Here is a 22407-nt window from a genome sequence, read left to right on the forward strand (position 1 = left end):
TTGCCGAGTCTTTGAGATGCTGGATCAGCCTCCAAGACGCGAGGATCTCGTCGCAACAACTTCTGAAAAAAGATGCACTTCCTCCCCCCCGAGGCTTCCCTTTATTCTGCCTTCTCGTTTCCCCCCATCATTCAGTTGGGCGTCCACAGGCCAGGTGGCCACGTGATTTGTCGTCCTCTCTTCTTCTCTTGCTCTGATAGTCCTTGGTACGTCTTTAACATGCCCCTAGTGGGCTTAGTGGATCGTAACATTATAACAGAAGTTTCTGAGGAAGTTGTAAGGTTACACAGAATTCCCAGGTCAATTATATCAGATTGAGGCAGTGTTTTTGTTAGTGCCCTCAGGAAAGAAATGCACAAACTATAGGGCTCTACATGAAACTTTAGCTCTGTCTACCACCCAGAAACCGACATGCAAACTGAAATTGCCAACAAAAATCTTGACTGCTACATACATTATTTCTCTTCTGACTCTCCTAGGTACTGGGTTAAATGGTTGCCATGAGCTGAGTACAATTATTACATACCATTTCACTCATCTATTAAGATGACTCTTTTTAAGGCAGTTTATGAAAGAGAACTTCCTACACGAATACACTACGGTTCTCCACCATCACCCATTGATTTTTTTGATACTCTACTACAAGAAATACATTTTTGATACAGAGATAATACATTGTTGCAGCTCAAGAACCACATGTCCAAGGCCCAATCATACATGATGGTACAAGCAGATAAATACGGAAGAGATGTCCAATTCCAAGTGGGTGACAAAGTATTTTTGAATCAGACCGTATCTTATGAAGACTCCGGCAAAGAGACCTTTTGAGAAATTTCTCCCACATTTCTTATAAACCTGAACTCCCATTCTACATAAAGTAGGATAAATTGCTTATAAACCTGAACTCCCAACCTCAGCTAAGATCCATCTTGCTTCTAAACCTGAACTCCCAACCTCGGCTAAGATTCAAATAAAGGCAGGACAGGCCCCTATGGATCCTATAAATAAAGAAGAGATTGTGTTACACTTCGCGCAAATATGAGTAATTTCTGGAAGAGACTTGGATCAAGAATCCCAAATGTAACTCAAATTGTAACAAGCGATCTCGGAATCACAATAGCGTTTGTAGAAGAAAGATGAAAGAAAATAGCAATGACCACACCATATCGGTTGGCCGTCTTCTGGAAGGGAGGATCTCCCTAGGCAGCCTTCGTAGCGTCAAAGTGCCTCAGCTCTTTGCAAGAATGTCCATTCGCCTGCTTGCTCCGACTCCCTGTCTTCTTATTTATGGTTTGAACTTGCCTCTATTCGTCTCCCGGGCGGGGCTCCTCACGTGTGAGTCTGAGACATTTCTTCCTTCACACATACGTGCGTGGAAGAGTCGTATCAGATTGTCTCTGGCAGGATTGCTTTTGAATCTCCAAGAAGCAGTTACTTGACTTGGCTGGAGTGTAGAGATTCTCTCATCCAGAAGGGGATTACCAATACGGTGTCTCCATGTGTACTCTTTCCATTCTGAATGTCTACTCTATTCCCTTTTTCCTCGGTTCTTCTCCACATCAATCTTGTACGACAAATGGTTCTTGAGTCTCTTTCTGGATCTGGAGATACGAGAGCTCATTTCTCTCATCAGGATTTGAATATATCTTCATCAATCTATTATATCCAAGCCAGAATGTTGAGGGTCGGGACAGGCACCATGTCAGATGTTTATCCCAGAGTCAAATTTTATTATATAACTAGAAAGCCCTTCTGGTCAATATGATATGATAAGTCTTTTCAAGAAGATTTCTTCTGACACTTTAATTTAATTCTTCCTATTTCTTGTGCGACATTCATCCATTAAGTTTCCCCAATATTTGACGTTTTTATGCCATGAAGAATATGATGAAGGATACTGAAGAATCCTCAGGGGAGAGGAAGCTCCAAGGAGAGAAAGCTCTGAGGAGAGAGAAAACTCCGAGGAGAAAGTGTAGAAGAAAAAAAAACACCTTATCTTAGGGTTCTCTTCAAGAAGGTACATGTAGAGGGAACAACAGAAGAGAGAAAAAAGGGAAAAAGAAACATATTGAGAGAGAGAAAGGAAATAAGAAACATATAGAGTACTCAACACTCCCCCTCAAACTGGTGAGTGGATATTTCTATTCCCAGTTTGCCGCACGATTCTTGAAAACGCGGGGTAGACAGTCCTTTGGTGAAAATATCAGCTCATTGATGGGCAGACGGGATGTAAGAAATGCAAAAAAAGTCCCGACTCCAGCTTCTCTTTTATGAAATGATGATCAACTTCAACATGTTTAGTGCAGTCGTGTTGCACTGGATCATGGGCGATGCTGATAGCTGACTTATTATCACAAAATAATTGAATAGGTTGATGACACGATAGCTTCAGTTCTGCAAGAAGATTGGTGAGCCATAACGCCTCGCAGAGACCTTGTCACGAAACTCTGCTTCAACACTGTATCGAGAGACAACGGATTGTTTCTTATTGCGCCATGTAATTATATTGCCACCAAGAAAGGTACAGTTACCCGTCGTTGAGCGACGATCAACATGAGAACCAGCATAATCGGCATCAGTATAGACGTCCAATTGGAGACCACCATTATGCTTGAATTGAAGACCAAGATAGCGAAATACGCGGTTGGCAGCTTGCATATGACTTGCTTTTGGAGAATGCATAAATTGACTTAACAAGCCCACGACATAAGCAATGTCAGGGCGAGTGTGAGTTAGATATATCAGCTTACCAACCAATATTTGATACCGTCCTTGGTCAACAACCTCATGCTCCACCAGAGATTGCCAGTAATTCACTTCAATAGGAGTGGTAAGGGGTTGGGAGTCTGCCTTTCTAAGCTCTTCAAGAAGGTCCGTAATATATTTCCTCTGGCAAAGAACGATTCCAGTTGCAGAGTATGCTACCTCAATGCCAAGGAAGTAGCTGAGGAGGCCAAGATGTTTGATGTCAAATTCACCAGCAAGGTGAGTCGCCAACTGAGCCGCAACATGTGAGTCATTCCCCGTAATGATAATATCATCCACATACACAAGAGGCAGTGTGACTCTCTGACGAGGAATGACGATAGAAGAGGGTATGGTCACCATTACATTGAGAATATCCAAATAGTTTCATCAAGTGCGTAAAACGACCAAACCAAGCCCGAGGAGACTGCTTAAAGCCATAGAGAGCCTTCTTGAGATGACACACCAAGGGGGGTGCGGAAGAAGGAGCTGCATAGCTGGGAGGCAAGGCCACATAAACCTCTTCATGGAGATCACCATGAAGAAAGGCATTCTTTTTGTTGAACTGTTGAAGAGGCCAATCATGATGAGTCGCGAGGGCAATAAGAAGACGAACAGTGTTCATCTTAGCAACGAGGGCAAATGCCTCCAGATAATCAATACCAAACTGATGTGTATAGCCTTTAGCCACAAGACGAGCCTTATACTATTCGAGAGAGCCATTAGACTGGTACTTGAAAGTATAGACCCAACCGACAGCCAACCAAGTGCTTGCCCGAAGGCAAAGGAACAAGATCCCAAGTTCGGTTTTTTTTTCCAAGGCAGCCAATTCCTCTTCCATTGCATGATGCCACTCAGGGGAAGCCACGGCGATCGCAACCGTTGTCGGAATGGCAATCGAATCAAGACGGGTGAGAAGGGCTTGATAAGAGGGGGAGAGGCGATGGAAGGAAACATAATTGGCCAAAGAGTAAAGAGGAGTGGAGGTACATGACCGAGGGGCTTTCTGGAGAACAATGGGAAGATCATCCCGGGCAGGGGAAGGGTTCGGGACAGCAGGAGCTGGAGAGGGTGAAGGGGCCGGTGAAAGGGCATTGCAGGAGAGGGAGGAGAGGGTGGCGCAGCAGGGAGGGGTGCAGGGGACAGGGCAGGTGCAGTCAAGGGACGACGCCGACAATGATGGTACGTGGTCCCATCAAATTTTTGCGGAGGAGCCAATGGAGGAGTGGCAGGGAGAGGAGACAAGGAGGGAGGTGAAAGTGGAATAAGGAAATCAAGGGACTCATTGCATGAAGATGAAGGGGAAGGAGAGGACGACGAGCTAGGAATGTAGACTGGAGTAGACTCGTCGAAGGTAACATCTTTGCTCACGAGGAGGCGATGAGTAGAAGGGTGATAGCATTTATACCCTTTTTGATGAGAAGAGTAACCCACAAAGACACAACGAAGCGCCTTAGCATCAAGTTTATCCCGAGAAAGATGATGGTTAGCGATGTAGCATGTGCACCCAAAGCTACGTGGAATAAGGTTAGTTTTCAAGGAAACTGTGGGATAGTCCGATGTAGAGCATCGAGAGGGGAAAGATGAGAAAGAATGCGAGAGGGAAGGTGATTGATGAGGTGGACAGCAGTAAGAGAAGCTTCACCCCAAAAATATTTGGGCATATTCATGTGAAGAAGGAGAGCTAGTGGTATCAAAGATGTGACGAAATTTGCGTTCCGCAAGACCATTCTGTTGAGGCGGGTAAGGACAAGACGTTTCATGGACGATACCATGAGAGGTGAAGAAGGTGGAAATGGTGGAGTTAACATAATCACGGGCATTATCAGAGCGGAAGCGTTTGAGAGATGTACCAAATTGATTATGGATGAGGGCATGGAACGAAATGATAGTTGCAGAAAGATCTGATTTATTTTTCAAGAGATAACCACCTGTAAAGCGGGTGGAATCATCCACAAATATCACTAATCAGCAAGCGCCAGAAGGACTAGAGAGGGGGACTGGCCCCCAAAGATCACTGTGAATGAGAGAGAAAGGAGAAGATGAACGCGAAGAGGGGTCAGAAGGAAGATACGTTGCCCTAGTATGTTTAGCTGACCTACATGGTTCACAAACAAACCCAACCACAGGACGTCCATGAAACAACCCAGGGAACATGAATTTCAAAATAGGAAAGGAAGGATGTCCCAAGTGACGATGAAGAAGCCAAAGAGGGTCCTAGGCCGCAGTGGAGAGAGCCACACCAACCGAAGGGACTGAAGGAGAAATAAGTGGAGAGTGGTGAAGGATGTAGAGACCACCGCGTTCCTCAGCAAGTGTAGTCGTCTGCTCCGACACCTTATCACGATACAGCAAGTATTAAGGTTAAAAAATAAGTCTTGTCCAAGGTCTTGAACAAGGTGACTAAGAAAAAAACAAGGCTAAGGGTAAGGCGGGGAACATGGAGAACATGTTTGAAGGTAAGATGGGAAGAGAGTTGAACACTCCCAACACCTGCCACAAGTAGGAGTTGACCAGATGCAGTACAAACTTTATGAAAGCTAGTAGAGGGGGTGTAGGTGAGAAAACACTTTGAGGCGGGAGTCATGTGAGCAGGTGGCACCTAAGTCAACGATCCATTGCATATGAGAAGAGGAAGAGGAAAAATGTGTACCTTGATGAACCAGTGAAGTAGAGTCAACCAATTTAGACTGAAGGAGCTGTCGGAGCTGGTCAATTTCATCGCGCCTGAGTTGATCTCCCATAGAAGATGTGTCTGCAGTAATCGGTTGAGGAGCCCCGAGAAGCTATGTAGAATAAGCCGTGGATGGTCCCGTGAAGGCAGGGTTATTGATCGGAGGCACCGAAGTGGTCACCAAGTGTCTTTGGTGAGCGTTCTTTTTCTGTAACTTGTAGCACGTATCCTTAGTATGATCTCTTTTCTTGCAATAATTGCAGAAAAGAAAAGAATCTCCATTGGGCCCGTGGCCCGTACTCATCGACTTCTGGGCTGTGGAAACCATGTGAGGTTGCAGCACCGGTGGAGAGGGCATATGAGGCTGCCCACCCCGAGTAGGTGTAGGTCGTGAGTTCCCCAGCTGCTGAACAGCCATCGCTGAGACAAGTTCAGAGTGAAATATGCCCAGGCGTGTCTCCTCCATCTGGACGGCAAGAAGGGCCTCCTTCAAGGTAGGAACCTTTTCCTGATGATGCGTAGAGACTCGTACTCGGGGTTCAGCCCCATGAGAAATTTGATGACCCGGAGTTGGAGAATATACCAACGATCAATCGAGTTGGGATCAGGAGGCAAGTAGCGGTCCAACTCAGCCCAAAGAGATGTCAATTCCAGGCTATAAGCTCGAACAGATCTAGGGCCCTGGACTAAATTAGTGTAGCGAGTCACGAGTTCATAAATAATGGCCAGGTTGTTTTGCTTAGAGTGGGATTCTTGAGCAGCATCCCATATCTCCTTAGCTGAGTCTAGAGATAAGAATTCCACAGCACTGTCGAGACGCCACTGATGAACCACACCCTCAACATCAACCAATGATCATAGTGACTGGTAGTGGAGAACGGCGGCTCTTCCAGAAGATGCTTCATAAGTTTCCCTTTCAAAGCAATTCGAACATACTGACGCCATTGAAGAAGATTTAACCCAGTGAATCAAAATTCAGAAAGCATACAGGGCAACGAATAATGCCTAGAACTCAATTCGGATGAATGAGGAGACAGCCCTGGTGGCAAAGAGGCAGCGGAGGTAGTAGATCATTAGACGCCACATTGTTGAGGGAGATCCGGCAAGATTAATATGAGTGAGGAGATACTCTGACTTGGACAAATCAAGATGGCACTGATAACGCTGAGAGATGCTGGACAAACGTCGAACAGGTCGACAACAATAGAACGGATATGCTGAAGTACCTGAATCTCTGTAGCTCAGAATGGCGATGGACTGATCGTCAGCCGGTCGAATCTGACGCCGAATGAAGGTCGAGCTCGGTGAACGACGAGTGAAGGTCGAGGAACACCAAATGAGAAGGCAAGGAATGGAGGCCAAGAAACGTTGGCTGGTTGAGCTTGAATCTGCAGGAATGTCGACCGAAGAACGACTCAGGACAAATGTCGTACAAGTGGTAGGTGATGAGAACATGCCGAGCAGGTCGAGCTTGAATGCCGAAGGTTCCTTGTTGGTGTTAGATCGAGTTTGAACACCAAACAGGTAGAGCTTGAAGGTCAAGTTCGATGGCAATAGATTGAGCGGCAGATCGAGCGTCCCCTCCTCCGAGGAGGTAGATCGAGCGGCAGATAGATCCAATGAACAGCTAGAGCTTGAAGGGCTCAGATAGATCGAGCTAGATGGCGAGATGGCTCCGAGGAGAAGGCTCTGATACCATGAAGAATCCTCCAGGGAGAGAAAGCTTTGAGGTGAGAGGAGGCTCCGAGGAGAGAGAAAGCTCTGAGGAGAGAGAAAGCTTCAAGGAGAGAGAAAGTGTAGAAGAAAACAGATCATCTTATTTTAGGGTTCTCTTCAAGAAGGTACATATAGAGGGAACAACAGAAGAGAGAAAACAGGGAAAAAGAAACATATTGAGAGAGAGAAAGGAAATAAGATACATATAGAGTATTCAACAGATACTGTCACGATTCTTCATTTATTTTATAATAATATGTTCTGCTTTGTTCACTAAACTGAGAAGATTCACATCAACATCTAAATTAAATTCGTATGGTTTCTTGTCATTATTTTTCGGTATAATTTTATGCAAGCCCTGGCAGCATCAAGAAGAAGAAATCTAATCCGTAGTAGGATTTGCGACAATGTCATTCCTAACAATCGAGTCAGAATGAGAATGGGTAGAGATCAAAGAGAGAATATGTCAGAAGAGAAGAACAAGGAAGAAATAGGTTTGGAAGTAATGTTGCATTGACCAAAGCTCCATCTGGATCTAGAGGATCTCCTGGCCTTCAGCTTAGTCACTACAGCAATCACTTTCATGAAAGGACTTCAATTGTCTTGTTTTACCTTTACTGACCTTGTTTATAGCTCGAAACTTTCGTTTTGTTAAAAAAAAATAGCTCGAAACTTTCCACCCTTTGTTTGAAGATGCTTGGCATTTGCTGCTTACTCGGCAAGTGCTGTGTGAAGAAGCCTTTTTCTCTTTCTCCTGTGTTAGGTCAATACAGACTTCATATCATAATTCACACATCCATCTGGGGTGAAATATTTTGTGTTTTTTTTGGAAGAAAATAAGGAAGACCACCCGGAGTGGTGGTCAACCTGGTGCTATTAAGAAATGAAGTTGTGTACAAACCATGTACAAATTGGCCACAATGGTCTGCCATTCACCTCTCTCCAAACCAAAAAAATATTAGCACCTTAACGTCCTGAAGGACATTCTCCATGGAAGCCTTCTTTCCCTTATTACAGTGCAGCCATATTGCCCATAGCACCGCAAGGAGTCTCCCCCAATCCAGCTTGCTCCTGTATCTTCCGTCACCAGTTGAGGCCCAAAATGCCTCATCGGAGGACACATCCTCCCCTGCCAACTGTTGCAATGCCCATATTCCCTGGGCAAAGAGACATGTGAAGAATAAGTGGGAGCAGTCTTCATCGTCTCCGACGCACAAAGGGCACTCTGTGGGAGCCGTCGGGACCCATCTCTTGCGTACGACTCTTGTAACTAATTGTCGTCGCCTCAACAACCAGCTGAAGAGCCTCACCTTGAGAGGGATTTTTTGTTTCATCAACAGAGAGCATGTGGTGCTGATTGCTGAATCCTCCAGCGCCTCCCCTCTGATCTTCATATAGGCCTCTTTCACCGAAAAATTTGTCCCTTGCCACATCCATCCAACCCAAGACTCCCTCATCAGGCTAAGATGGAGAAGGACTTGTTGCATCTTCATGAACTCCGAAAACCGTGGCTTCGATAATGCCCCTGTCATGATTGGGTTCCAAGCTCCGTTCCAACACTCACCTATGGTAGCGTGAGGGACTCCATGCTAGTGCAAAAAGTCTTGGGAACTCTAGTTTCAAGATGCCTTTATTGGACCAGTTATTGGTACAAAATCGAAAATCAGCACCATCTCCCAATTTGGCGACAGAAAACCCACAGATACACGGTATGGCTTGACGTAGACCCCGCCAAAATGGAGACTCCCCTCGAGTTTTTGCCCAACGCCGCTCCCAATCAATTTTTGAGCCATATGTCCCTTTGGACATTCAAGACCAGGTCCTCTTCTGCTGATGCAAGTCTTACCACCCATTTGGTCAATAATGCAAATTCATGGATTCCAGGTGGAGGATCCCCAAACCCCCCACGTTTCACGGGTCTGCATACTATGTTCCACTAGACCAGAGGCACCTCCTTGCGCTCTTCATGTTCATCCCCAAAAAAACCTTCTCAACAATCTATCCAAGCGTTTTTCCACACCTGTTGGCATCTTAAAGATCGAAAGATAGAAAACTGGGATTGCTGAAAGCACCGATCTCAGCAGCACCAGGCGACCCCCTTTTGATAGCACTCTGTTCTGCCAGCCTAACAATCTCCTCTCCACCTTCTCAATCACTGGTTGCCATTCTGCATTGAACGTACGTCTCCCTGTCAACGGAAGACTCAAATAGCTCATCAGGATCGACCCTCTAGGTGTGCCAAGAGCGCTAGCACATTGGGCCTCCTTCTAATCAGAAAGTCCAAACCCCACAAATGCCAACTTGACTCGGTTCTATTGTAGGCCTGAGAAGTCTGAAAATAGATCTAATAATGTAGATAAAGTACGTGCCTTCTCTGCTGATCCTTCTATGAAGAATGTTTTGTCGCTTGCATACTGAAGGGAATGCCCGTCGGGTAACTCTCTGTCTGGAAGCCTCTTAGGAGACCGTGCTCGCAGGTACTGAGGGTGCAAGTAGCCAAAGTATCCATTGCTAGAACAAAAAGTAAAGGTGCTAACGGGCAACCCTGTCTGACTCCCCTTTGTGGACAGATCCAACCTCCTTCCGCATTTCCATTCACCAGGACTGAGAATGAGTGGGGCATAACACATTGCTGCACCCAGGCCACCCATTCATCAGGGAAACCTCGTTTTCGCATAACAGAACAAAGAAATCTCCAATCAAGAGAATCATAGGCTTTGGCAAAATCGACTTTCCATAGGAAGCCCTTTGTCCCATATCTCTTCCATGTTGATACAATCTCTCCTGCTACCACTGCTCCGTCCACTAATTGCCTCCTTGGAATGAATGCCGATTGAAATGGTCCGACCAAGTCTCCAATTACCTTCCTTAACTGGTTGGCCAGTGATAAGGCACTACCTCGGACGTATGAAAGCAAAAGGAGGAAGGTTGCCACGTCACGTGACAACCTGGAGCCGAGAAGCTCAAACGAATGAAGACGTTACAGGAAAAGGTGAATAAAGGGAATACCCTGGTCCTTACGGGAAAAGGTGGAGGAGGGGAGGCGTCGAACGTCTTCTGAAGCAGCCGCGAGAGATGCTCTCGAGGAGGAGGAGAAGTTGCTGATCCATCTCGTCTCCGATCGTCAAGGGGTCGATACAACCTTGTAGGCAAATACCCTGGTCTTTTTTGTTATTTCTTCTTGTTGGAACACTCAAGGTGGAGTTCTAGTTTCTTTTTACGACCCAATTCATCCAAGAATCTAGTCAACGTTATCACATTGGTTTCATTCCTCTCGTCAGGAGGTTTCGTGCCGTTGGTGGCTTATATTTCTTCAGTCCATGTTAACGTAAATCTCTAACCCAAAGGGGCGCTATCAGCCAGCACTTTGGCGATGATGAGATAGATTGAGTTTGATAATGCAATGGGTCTGAAATCCCCCACACTGGTTGTTCCCGCTTGGGCAACAGAAACAAGTGTGATCGATTGAGCCTTTCCAAGCCACAATTTTCTCGTCGGAATTCGTCTAGCGTGTCCATAACCTTGGACCTGACCAGCTCCCAAAACTCACTAAAGAAGAATACCAGAAATCCATCTGGGCCTGGTGCACCCTCGTCATTTAGCCCTTGGATCGCTTCCCGCACTTCTTCAATGAATGGTTTCGCTATCTCAATCTTTTGCTCTTATGTCACCTGGGATGCATTTCTTCCGCTCCACCACCAGTTTTGAGGCCCACGTTTAGTTACCACTATGAAGTGATTTGCTAATGCTCCTCCCACGGCTCGTGTTCAAGTGTATTCATGGTCCCCCACTTGCACCTTCAGTATTTGGTTTGACCGATGTCTTCCATTCGCCATCAAATGAAAGAAGCAAGTGTCGGCGTCCCCTTCCTTCAGCCAAAGCTGCCGTAAACGCTGCCTCCAATCAAGCTCTATCTTCTTGTCTTCCTTTTCCACCACCTCTCTACAGGCCTTTCTTTCATTGGCTTCAGCTTCCACTAAGCACCGTGTGTCCTCTATGTCATCAAGCTGTTGGACTCTTAATAGTGTTTCATCCCTTCTGTGGTGTCTCCCTTCTCAAATTTTCTTCTTGAGCCCCATAAGATGTTGTCTTAGTCCTGTCAGTTTGGTAGCCAACCTCACCGTGGTCGCGCCCCGATTGGGTTGTGACGTCCACCATGATACCACTTTTTCCTTGAAGCCCTTCTCTCTTAGCCACGATCTATCCAATTTGAAATATGTAGATCTATTTTGGTCGACATTATCTTGCCAAATAGTTGGGACGTGATCTGATAGCAGTCTAGGAAGTACTCGCACATCAGCCAATGGGTATTCATCTAGCATTTCCACTGAGCACAAAAATATTTTGTGTTTTATATTATGAATAGTATGTTCTACCTAGTTTGTGTTAAAATCTCGTTCTGAACAAGAGCAGCTATATTAGAACTGAACTCCGAGATGTATCTTAACAAGATATCTTGTAGTAAAATCCGGTATAAGATAAGACGTACTGGAAATGTGATATAATGCCGAAGTAGATCTTCAACAAGAATCAAAAGAAAGTCTGTATGACATGCTCCGATCCGATAATGTCCATGATTGGAGATACAGATGACTCGGACAGACAATTAGAAGAGGAGAGGAAGAAGAGAATAGGGAGAATGAAGAGTTGTAGACAGGGAACTAAGCCGCATCAGCCGTTTCCCCTCTTCTGGATGATGTGATCCAAAGACGGATCTACGAACAACGACGTCGGCCCACAAGCAATGCCAGTGGCCCGGCAAATGACAGGCCAGGCCACGGCACCTCTTAGGGCGCCGACTACACGGGAGGCGCCAGTTTTGGTTCTAACGTGAGTTGCTCTTGCATCCTCCCATCACCTAAGCTCATTCTCACTGCTCTTCTCGCAGTGATCGTCCCTGCACGCGAGGAGCGAGGATTCTTCTCTTTCGGCGTCGCCAACTCCGCCGGCTCTCTTTCACTTTCTCTCCATCTCAATCTCTCTCCTTCTTGACCTCACCTCCCTTCTTCTCTCTCAAGGAGGTGCAAAATTAGCTCTTATTCAAATGACACTCTTATTCTTTCTCACCTCCGGCTCTTATTCAAATGACTCACACATGCAAAATTAGCTCGCATGTACAGAGCTAGGCTTGCACCTCTTCTTCCTGCGATAAGTCCTCGGCAAAGGCTTTTCTGTGGGAAAATTTGCCGTAAATTTTCCCCCATCAATCTGAGCTAAATATTTGATTTGTGTATATTATACAGAAAATGATGCAGGTTATTGTCATGGCTCTCCATTTAGTTTGCCATAGTATGTTCTGCTTATTTTACTGAATTGAGATGATTCTCTCTGGCAGAGCATTAAAATTTTTCTGATCTCTGTACGAATTCCCCCGTTCATAGATTTAATATATGTTGTTTTTATGTTTCGAAGAATATTTTGAAAGATACTGTCATGGCGCTCCATTTATTTTATAGTCGTAGTTCTGCTTAATTTTTCAAGTTGGTAATGAATATAGGGCATGCTGGAGAACACTGACAAGGACCGTGTCCGAAGGATGATTAGGCTAAAACCACCCAGCGACATCTGATCTGGTATAATACTCTGTATCGAAGCCATCTGTGGTAAAATTAGAAAAGTTACCTTTTTCATGATACCGGATGACAGACTTTTTATAATAGTCTTTCTGTTGTCAATAAATTATTCTGTCGTCGATATTATTTTTTAACAAGTTCTTGTTCCCCCTTTTATCTTGGAAAAAACAGATTTTTTATGGGTGAAGGGTACAGAACTTCAAGGAACAAAGGAAATTCTACCTTTTTTCTTTTATGTATGTAGATGGTATAAAAATAGGGTGAACTTTTACCAGCTTTGTATTGTAATAAGGGCCTTCAAGATTGTTAAATACTTCTGAGTGATGTGCTTCATGAAAAATTATGCTGGGCAAACCCTCCAGGCATACTTTTTCTGAGTTTTCGCATCAATTCAGATAATATAGTTATGATTTCCAACTTTAAGACAACATCTATTTCATTTTGAGAACCTTGAGCACTTTTTATGATGGAAAAGGAAGACGAAACTTGTGTGCGTGAGAAACAACAATGTTTGGATTAGTTTCTCTCTCTGTATCTGAGTGTTATTTATTTAAACATTATGAAAGGTTAAATACACTTCGTATGATTAGGCTTTCATTAGAAAGGCAGAAAAGTATTGAACTTTTATGGTCAATAATAATGAAAGTGTGAAATACATTAAATGGGTTGAGGTCCATGATTTGGAGGAGCCCAAATGTGACTTTATTTATCTCGCCAGATGTGTTTCTTTTCGTTGACCGACTCAGAAGGCCAAATTGTTTCGTTTTTTGATGTGTTCCTTTTCTTGGTCAAACACCATTATTAGTCTCTCTCTAAGGCCTGATCAGTAGAGATACCAATACGTATTGGTGAAGTTGACAATTATTCATTTCAACGGAGAAACTTTAAAATAAATGTTTCACTAGACGACCTGACTAGTGTGAGAGACCAGTTAACTTATGAGGACTTTCTTTCTAAACTTGACTTACCAAATATGCACAAAATAAGATCCATAACAGGTAAATTGTTGAAAATTTTAAAACAACATTATGTTCCAGAATATTGATTAATTTATGTAGAAACCTGGATTCCAATAATCTTCTATAAAAAAAGAAGTTTGAACTTCATCTGACAATGTGTACCAAAGAGATTGGATATCTACTCAGTGGAAATCCAGAAGACAGACAGAGGGCAATTGGTCTCATCTACTATATCCCCAAGATGAATGATGTATCTGGGAGCCTCCAACAGCATGGAATTTGAAGTTCACATCAACCATTTCATCAGTTTTTTTTTTTTGTTATGACTATCCATTCCCTGTAATACGGCAAAAATCTTCTAGAAAAGGGCCTGAAACAAGGCCACGATAGAAATTTATTCCATACCTCTGAGAAGGCTTTGGGTTTCAAGAATTGAAGGGCTAGTTTTGGAGGATATTTGAATGGGATCACACTTCATCTATGAAGCTGAGTTCTTGATTGTTAATCAGGGGTAGTGATTGGTTTCTGAAGTTCCTATGAGAAAATGTGTAATCTGAGAGAAAAGGAGATGATCAATCAAAAGATAGGTAAAGGTATCAATTCAAAGATGGATGGCTGGAGATCTGGTGGTAAGGAAAGAGGATAGGGAAAGGCTGGGAGATGAAGGGAGAAAGTGAGGCTTCAGGAGATAGGAGACCAGCCATAGAATTATGATGCAACAATTTTGTTACATTTTTAAGGGGAGGGAGGGATACATATACTTAAAGGGGAAAATGTTTTAAAGATAAAGGATTAAATTCTTCAGGAGGGGTGAAATTACAGAACTATTCCTCTGGGGTCTCGGATCATTTTCTGGTTGATTGTCTATAAATTGCAGTAAGTATGAAGAATTCAAGGCTCTTGAGTTCTGGTCCTAAGTGCCCTTTTGAGGGCTTGAGGATCTTTAGGTCCTCGATGACTGGAGAGCTCTGTAGGTGATACTCGAATTCTTTCTTTGGTCTACCTAGTTCTGCTTTGTAATCAAAGTTATGATCTAGGATTCAGAAATCATCCTAACAATGTTTGAATGTGCATGAATCATAATTGTTGATGAAATATTCTTAACGTATCAAAAATCTAATCAAAAGTTGTAAAGCCGTAAAAAATCAAAATAAGTAGATCATTTCACAGAAGAACCTATATTCTTTCTAAGTCTTGGAATATATCACTATCAAGTAGAAAATCCTAAGATTCACTTGCCAGTACTATGAAGATTTGAGTACACAAATTCGAATGAGTACTAATGAAGTACAAAGATTTACAAAAAAATTCAATAGAAAATGTTTTGTTGGGTTCGGAAAACAGAGATCTAATCTTACTTGGTAAAAAGGAACAAGACTAATCTCTGTCACCACTGTCTATCTACTCTATCTCTCTCTCTGTCACTCTTTATATCTCTGTGTAAATCTCTCCCTGTCACTCTCTATCTCTCTTTACCCATGTGGTTTCCTTTCTTTAAATTTGGTCAAAAAGCAGAAAAGGTTTAATCTTTCTTTTCATCTCTCTCTGCACTTGCGGGGTCCTTTCCTTTTCATGACAAAGTCCATAGAAACGAAAAGTCAAGGGGCCCTTTCACAATCCACAACTATTTGTTTGACGTTCTCTCTATGAAAGCTAGATGTGACTAGAATTCCTAAGATTTACCTTTATTTACAGATAACCCACTACTTCTATTCGGGCTGAGTATAGTGCACGGATGCCAACGGGACGGTTATTTTGTCGGGAAGATTGGACCAATGACAGGACGTAGAATTGCCCACCAGTCTCTGGACTTGACAATTTTGTCTTCCATGGACGAAATAGCCGTTCAGTCCAGGGTCTTGGATGGTGGGCAGGCCGGTTTTGTCATCCCGTGAGAGTCAAGTAGGAGCCAAAAGGGAAAGCTCAATGGGAGCTAAGTGGGAGCTGAGAGCCTGAGAGGGAAAGTGGAGGACGAGCCTGGAAGGCAAGGGGAAAAGCCAAACACGAGCTGAACACTATCTGAGCATAAGCAGACGCGAGCCTAACATTTATTCGGGTGACCTTATTTTTGTCCCGTATGTCAGATGGGACGAGAATATCTCAAACAGGGCGGGTTTGCGCACTGGGCGGGATGTGGATGGAAATATTTGAGATGGGACAGAACCCCGACGTGACGGTTTGGACAAACCTCTAAAACTTGGGACATGGAGCAGGATGATCTTAGTCCCGTTCCATCCTTCATCCCCATCCTGGACAATCGTGCACTATACAAAGGGGGATTACGGTTGCCATTTTTTTACAAAAATTCAGTAAAACCAGACCTAACCAATACTGTTAACATGGATTCAGATACAAAGAGCAAACTGGACTGACATCGAACCAATATCCGATGGGGGGGATAAATTATCCCTAAAATTCAATTTATGCGAGGATAACTCATTACCCTTCTATGCAATAGTGCATTTATTAAAATACTTTTTCCCTTATCCGACCAGCTAAGGTAGGTTGGCATTTCTAACTCGGCCAACTGTCATCCTTTATTGAAGGATCCTATTGTGTCTGAATGAAACCTAATAAGCTCCTACTCGCACCTGCACCGTGCATCTCGATTTTGGCCAGGGCCGCCGCCAGCCCTGTTTCTGGTTGACTCTCCAAAACCATGAATAAAGAAGAGAGAGAAATAAAAGATCGGATTAATCTCAGGGAGAGGAGAGAGAGATGGATGATAAGGAGACATCGCTCTTTGGATTGTAGTATGCTTGAAGAACAAAGAACCAAGAACCAAGAAAGAGAGAGAGAGAAGAAGAAGAAGAAGAGAGATATGGGAGAGCGAGATATATAAATACATATAAGGAGAAAGAGGGAGAGAAGGATAGAGAGATATATAGGGAGAAAGAGAGGGAGAGAAAGAGAGAGAGAACAAGAAGAGAGATACGGGAGAGAGAGATATATACGGAGAAAGAGAGAGAGAGAGAGCAAGAAGAGAGATACGGGAGAGTGAGATATATAGGGAGAAAGAGAGAGAGAGAGCAAGAAGAGAGATACGGGAGAGTGAGATATATAGGGAGAAAGAGAGAGAGAGAGAGAGAGAGAGAGAGAGAGAACAAGAAGAGAGATACGGGAGAGTGAGATATATTGGGAGAATGAGAGAGAGAGAGAGAAAAAGAAGAGAGATACGGGAGAGTGAGATATATTGGGAGAATGAGAGAGAGAGAGAGAAAAAGAAGAGAGATACGGGAGAGTGAGATATATTGGGAGAATGAGAGAGAGAGAGAACAAGAACGACGGAGAAAGAGATATAGAGTGAGAGGAGAGAAAGATAAAGGAAGAGAGAGAGAGAGATAAGGCGAAAGAGAAAGAGGAGAGAAGGAGAGAGATGTAGGGGGAGAGAGAGAGAGAATGAAAGAGAGAGATAGGAAAGAGAAAGGAGCGGAGGCGGAGGGGATTCTGAAAAAGTGACTGAGACAGAGAGACAAAGAGAAAGTGAGGGAGAGAGACGGAGGGCACAGTGACACCATTCGAGGACAGCAGTACGACTTCAACATCCAGAACAAATTTCCACGCGCAGTATGCTTGACATTAAAGACTAGAGAGAGAGACAGAGACAGAGAGAGAACTTTTGACATAATTAGCATCTCAAATATTAAAAAAATATCATGAAGAGAATCGGCGAGCAATGTCCATGCATTTAGTAAGCTACATGTACAATATCTTGCCAATCACCCACCCCCCCCCCCCTTCACGAGGGCCCAAATACCACTCAAGATACATCGAAAGGTACAGCAGAGGCAATGATCACTTAAAGATAGATAGAGAAATAAAAAAAACGGGTAGACAGAGAAAGAACAAAGAACCTGATCAGGAGCATTCTGACCTGTATGGTAGCCCATCAAAGCCTTGAGATTTCTCCAAATGCGGAACCAAGAGAGATAAAAGTAGTGATAGAGAGGGGAAGAGAGAGAAAGACCCAGCAAGAAAGACTCCACCTTTAGGTCACCTGCCATCTGGGTACATGTCTGGCTTGGCTCAAACTCTGAGATTTCTCCAGAAGCAGACTCCTAGAGAGATGGACATATAGATAGAGATAGAAAGAGAAAACCCCAGCAAGAAAGACTCCACCTTTGGATGACCAGCCATTTGGGCACATTTCAGGCTTTGCTCAAACTCTGAGAATTCTCCAGAAGCAGGCTCCTAGAGAGATGGACATACAGATAGAGATAGAAAGAGAAAGACCCAGCAAGAAAGACTCCACCTTTAGGTCACCTGCCGTCTGGATACATGTCTGGCTTGGCTGGAATGCTGTCATGGGAGTAGTCCGTGGAGCTCGCGAGGTCGATTGCGGAGAGAGAGGTGCCCTCGTTCTGCTGCCAACGCCGCAGCCTCTGGGGAAGGCTGCCGTGGACGAGGCTTCCCGATATGTCGTCATCATCTTTGTCCTCGCTGCTAGAGCCGCTCACGGGCCGCCACTGCCCTACCAGCGGCACGAGCACGTTGACCGCATGGCCCATGTCGGGCCTCTGGTGCGGTTCTCGGCTCGTGCAGTGGCCTGCAAGCTCTGCCATGGCGGCCACACCGGCCCGGTCCTCGTCCGCGATGTCAAGCCGAGGGTCGACGGCCTTCATAAACCCGCTCTTGCTGCTGTCGTTGTCTCTGGCAATGAGGAGGCGACGGAACCAGGAGACGAGGTGGGAGAGCTCTTCAGGGAGGGTTTCGTCGAGGGCCTTCCTGCCTGTGATCAGCTCCATGAGCACCACACCGAATGCATACACGTCCACCTTTGTCGTCACCCGACCAGTGGCTGCAGGTTGGAAAAATGGTATTAAATATAAATAGTTCCACTATTTATCTGATTGCTGATGATCATTGGTAAACATGACAATGACAATAGGATGATGACAATGAAGATGCGACGAAAAATGGAATTAATTATCATTATTAACTTTTTTTCCTCTAGATGGCTCTCTCTTGACTCTTTCTTGACGCCATCATCATTGTCATTGTCATATGTCCACTATAGGATAACAATAATGATTCATCCCCACTTGGCTATGGATCATGATGGCGATTCATCATCACCATGGCCGTTCCAAGCTGAGTATGAGTGACAATGACGAGATTGTGGATCGCAATAAATAAAAGATGACGACTTTTTAGTCATTTGTCATCATCCGAAGAACCCTAGTTATTCGGACAGAAATAACAAATTAGTTGATGCAGATGCAACTCTATTGATTGATGGACCACGTCATACCTATTTATTAGACACATGAGCAACTAAAATAGGGCTATTTCGGTCAAACAACTAGGAAAAAAAATCATGTTAATGACGTTGGATGCAAGACTAAAGGATCATCTGGTTAACATCCAAAACAAGAGTTTTAAAGGCAAAAATTTAATAACAAAATTATGTTCTCTTTTCTAAAATCCTCAATTGACAACCAGAAAGGTTAAATACCAAGGAGAAGGATGAAGCGTATTATAACTTACTGGCATATTCTGGCGCGAGATAGCCAAACGTTCCTGCCAACCGAGTTTGCACAGAATGCTTGCCATCAGGAGCAAGTTTCACTAGGCCAAAGTCTGACACTTTAGCCCTCAAATCATTATCCAGAAGAATATTTGACGGCTTCAGATCCCTGTGAATGAAACTGGCCTGGGCCAAATTATGCAGGTATTCTAATCCTCTGGCCACATCAAGAGCTATCACAAGCCTTTGCTTCCAAGTCAAAGGAGGGCAATTAAGTTGACCAAACAAGTGCTGACTAAGCGTGCCCTGTGGCATGTACTCGTACACCAGAAGCTTCTCATTATCATTCTCACAATACCCCAAAAGAGCAACCAAATTCCTATGTCTGACCTTCCTTAAAACATCAATCTCCGCCTTAAACTCACCCATCCCCTTCTTACTTATGTCCATGCACTCCATCCTCTTCACTGCAATTAGAGTTCCATCTGGCTGCACCCCTTTGTAAACCACCCCAAACCCTCCTCTGCCAAGTATATTACCCTCACTGAAGTTGTTTGTCGCTTTTCGAAGATCCTGCACCGGGATATACAGCCTTTCAGCTTCAATCGTGTTGGAATTGTTTCCATAATCAGAGCTTTGGAGGGTTGAGATTTCACTCGGGGAGGGAAATTTGGTCATCTCTGAGCCATTTGGGGGGGTATGGATCTCCACTTTACCAAAGTTCTTCAGCCTATTCTTCTTTCTCCTGTAGCAGAGTCCCACGGCGCCGGCAATGACAAGAACAACGAACATCGCAATCGAGACACTGATACCAATTGAGAGAGACTTTGTCCTCGAAGACGAGCTCGCACCAGAGGTTGACCCACCACTGGCATCCCCACCACTCCCAGAGGCACCAGACCCAGAATCAGTCCCAATTAAAGGATTACCCGTAGTGATCACCTTCACCGACGGCGCAAACAGCGGTATCAGCCCAGTCAGATTGTTGTTGCTGACATCAATTATCTGGAGATGGGCAAGGGTGGTCAAGCTGGAAGGGATGCCCCCAGTGAGGTTGTTGTCCTGAAGCTTGAGAAATCGCAGCGCCGGAAACCGGGAAATCGCCGGAGACACAACGCCGGTAAGCCGCTGGTCGGCGAAATTGAGTGTTGTTATGTTCCCCTGAGGATCACACGAGACAAAGAGCCAAGCATTGCAAGGGTTGTTACCCGTCCAAGCTCTGGCTATGGCGGGCGGGTACCCGAATCCCTTCGCCACCTCCAGCAGGTCCATCACTCTCTGATCACACGGCCCGGGCTGCGGCTTGCAGAAGCTGTTCCCTGGCATGGCGTCGACGACAACGTCTTTCCCCAAGCTAGGAAATTCCCCCTGGAGGAGATTGTTGGAGAGATTGAGGCTCCTCAGGCTTGGCAAGGAGCCCAACGAGGGCGGCACCGGCCCAGTCAATTGGTTTTCCCTTAGCTGAAGATCCACCAGAGATGTCAATTTCCCCAAGTCTGGAATTGTCCCTGTGAAGCTGTTTCCATGGACCCAAGCCATTGTGAGCTGCACCATGGCGCCGAGCACATCGAGCTGGCCGCCGAGCTTCTCCGGCGACGAGCCGTTCGAGATCTGGTTGTTGATGTAGAACTCGCTGATGGGGGACGAGGCCAGAGAAGGGGGAAGAGATCCAATCAGGTAGTTGTATGACAGCCGGAGGAGATTAAGGCTGGTGAGATCGTTGAAGAAATCCGGGATCTCGCCGACTATTGAAGCGTTCATGGCGGAGAAATGGCTGAGGCTTGGGCATTGGCCGAGCTCCGGAGGGAAGGCCCATGGCGAGAGTGGATTGTGATCGAGGGAGACGTTCACCAGGCTAACCAATCCGCCGAAGAAACCATCGGGAATCGATTGGAACAGGTTATTACCCAGGTAGATTTCGCGGAGATCGGAGAGCCCAGACAGCGAAGGAAGCGCGCCGCCGAGCTCGTTCTTCTGAAGGGACAAGCTCTCCAAAGACGACAACTTTGCAATCTCCGGAGCAATCCCCCCTTTCAGATTCGTTCCTTGGAGATCAATGGCGACGACCTTGCCGGAGAGGCATCTGACGCCCTGCCAGCGATCTCCGCAGGGATCCAAGGCCGGATCCGTGCTCCATTTCAAGGGCAGCGGCGTGATCGCCTTCGCCAGCGCTGCCATTGTCGCCGCGTCGCCGGGATCGGTGATCGCTTCGCAAAACCCTAGAAAGAGGAGGATCAAGGAGAAAGCAACGGTTACCCGCGTTCCGGCCATGGCCACGGCGGTGTCTGGCGGCGCCGCCCAACCCAACGGCGGCGAGCTCGGAGCTCCGGCAATGGCGGAAGGAAAGACAATGATCGCCCTAGAGAGAGAAAGCGACGAGAGATGGAAAGAAGAGAGAGAGAGAGAGGGGGGGGGAAAAAGACGAGGATGGAAGGCCATGGCGAAGGATAAAGGGTGGGGAAATGCTGGCAAAAGCGCGTTGTTTCAAGGGATGCGTCGCGATTTGCACGGGCCCGGTGCGTTTACAGAGGGGGAGAATGATATGTTTATGTTCTGAGTTTTAAATGTAATCTATGATGCATTAATTTCAAACCCAGAATAGGATAGTCTCAATCAAGGGGGAATAGTAGTTATGTCAGGGAGTGTTGATTAGGGTTTCATGATTGGGTTGGTTCTGTGGGTTAACTTGACCACTCCGAGAGGGCAGATCTCGAACGGGTCTACCCATGGTCGGTTTGGGTCGGGTCAGGTCGGGTCGGTCTGAACTGTGGGCCTACTAACATATTTTTTAGGAGGGCATGTCAGGAGTGGGGTCTACCCGGGGTCGGGCTGGCCCACCTTAGACTGTGGATCTACTTACTGATTTTTGAGGAGGGCATGTCAGGAGTGGGGTCTACCCGGGGTTGGGCTGGCCCACCCTAGACTGTGGATCTACTAACTGATTTTTGAAGAGGGCATGTCAGGAGTGGGGTCCACCTGGGACCGGGTAGGCCCACTGTAGATTGTGGATCTACTAACTGCTTGTGGATCTACTAACTGATTTTTGAAGAGGGCATGTCACGAGTGGGGTCTACCCGGGGCCCGGTTGGCCCACAATAAACTGTGGGTCTACTAACTTATTCTTTGAAAATGGGAGGTTAGGAGCGGGGTGTACAAGTGGGCGGGGTTGACCCGCCCTAAACTGTGGGTCTACTAACTGATTTTTTGAAAATGGGAGGTTAGGAGTGGGGTGTACAAGTGGGCAGGGTTGACCCTCCCTAAACTGTGGGTCTA

The 22407-nt window shown here is 45.4% G+C and overlaps 2 protein-coding genes across 3 annotated transcripts in view; one reads left to right on the forward strand and one right to left on the reverse strand.

The window, feature by feature from the left end:
* LOC144716141 (SNARE-like superfamily protein) overlaps positions 1-13136 on the forward strand; it is a 34521-nt gene extending 21385 nt beyond the window's left edge. Inside the window, exons 5-6 of one of the 2 annotated variants that reach the window (XM_078591199.1) lie at positions 12633-12708; positions 12880-13136. In XM_078591199.1, coding sequence (XP_078447325.1) covers positions 12633-12704 — 72 coding nt within the window. In that variant the 3' untranslated portion in view covers positions 12705-12708; positions 12880-13136. Of the gene's footprint in view, positions 1-12632; positions 12846-12879 lie in introns of those variants that run through there. The other variant, XM_078591198.1, reaches the window with a different exon arrangement.
* A 4144-nt stretch (positions 13137-17280) lies between these two features.
* Positions 17281-21556, reverse strand: LOC144716140 (receptor-like kinase TMK4). The gene is made up of 2 exons (XM_078591197.1): positions 19155-21556; positions 17281-18465 (listed from the first exon to the last, which is right to left on the reverse strand). The coding sequence occupies exons 1-2, from the start codon at positions 21403-21405 to the stop codon at positions 17927-17929; spliced, it is 2790 nt and encodes a 929-aa protein (XP_078447323.1). The 5' UTR covers positions 21406-21556; the 3' UTR covers positions 17281-17926.
* Positions 21557-22407: the final 851 nt, after the last annotated feature.

Source organism: Wolffia australiana, chromosome 20, assembly GCF_029677425.1.
Source record: "Wolffia australiana isolate 7733 chromosome 20, ASM2967742v1".
Lineage (NCBI taxonomy): Eukaryota > Viridiplantae > Streptophyta > Magnoliopsida > Alismatales > Araceae > Wolffia > Wolffia australiana.

Coding starts and splice junctions, on each gene's coding strand:
- LOC144716140 (XM_078591197.1), bottom strand. CDS start 21,405: ATGGCCGGAACGCGGGTAACCGTTGCTTTCTCCTTGATCCTCCTCTTT. Junction 18,466..19,154: donor TCTCGCGCCAGAATATGCCA/GTAAGTTATAAT, acceptor TCCAACCTGCAG/CCACTGGTCGGGTGACGACA.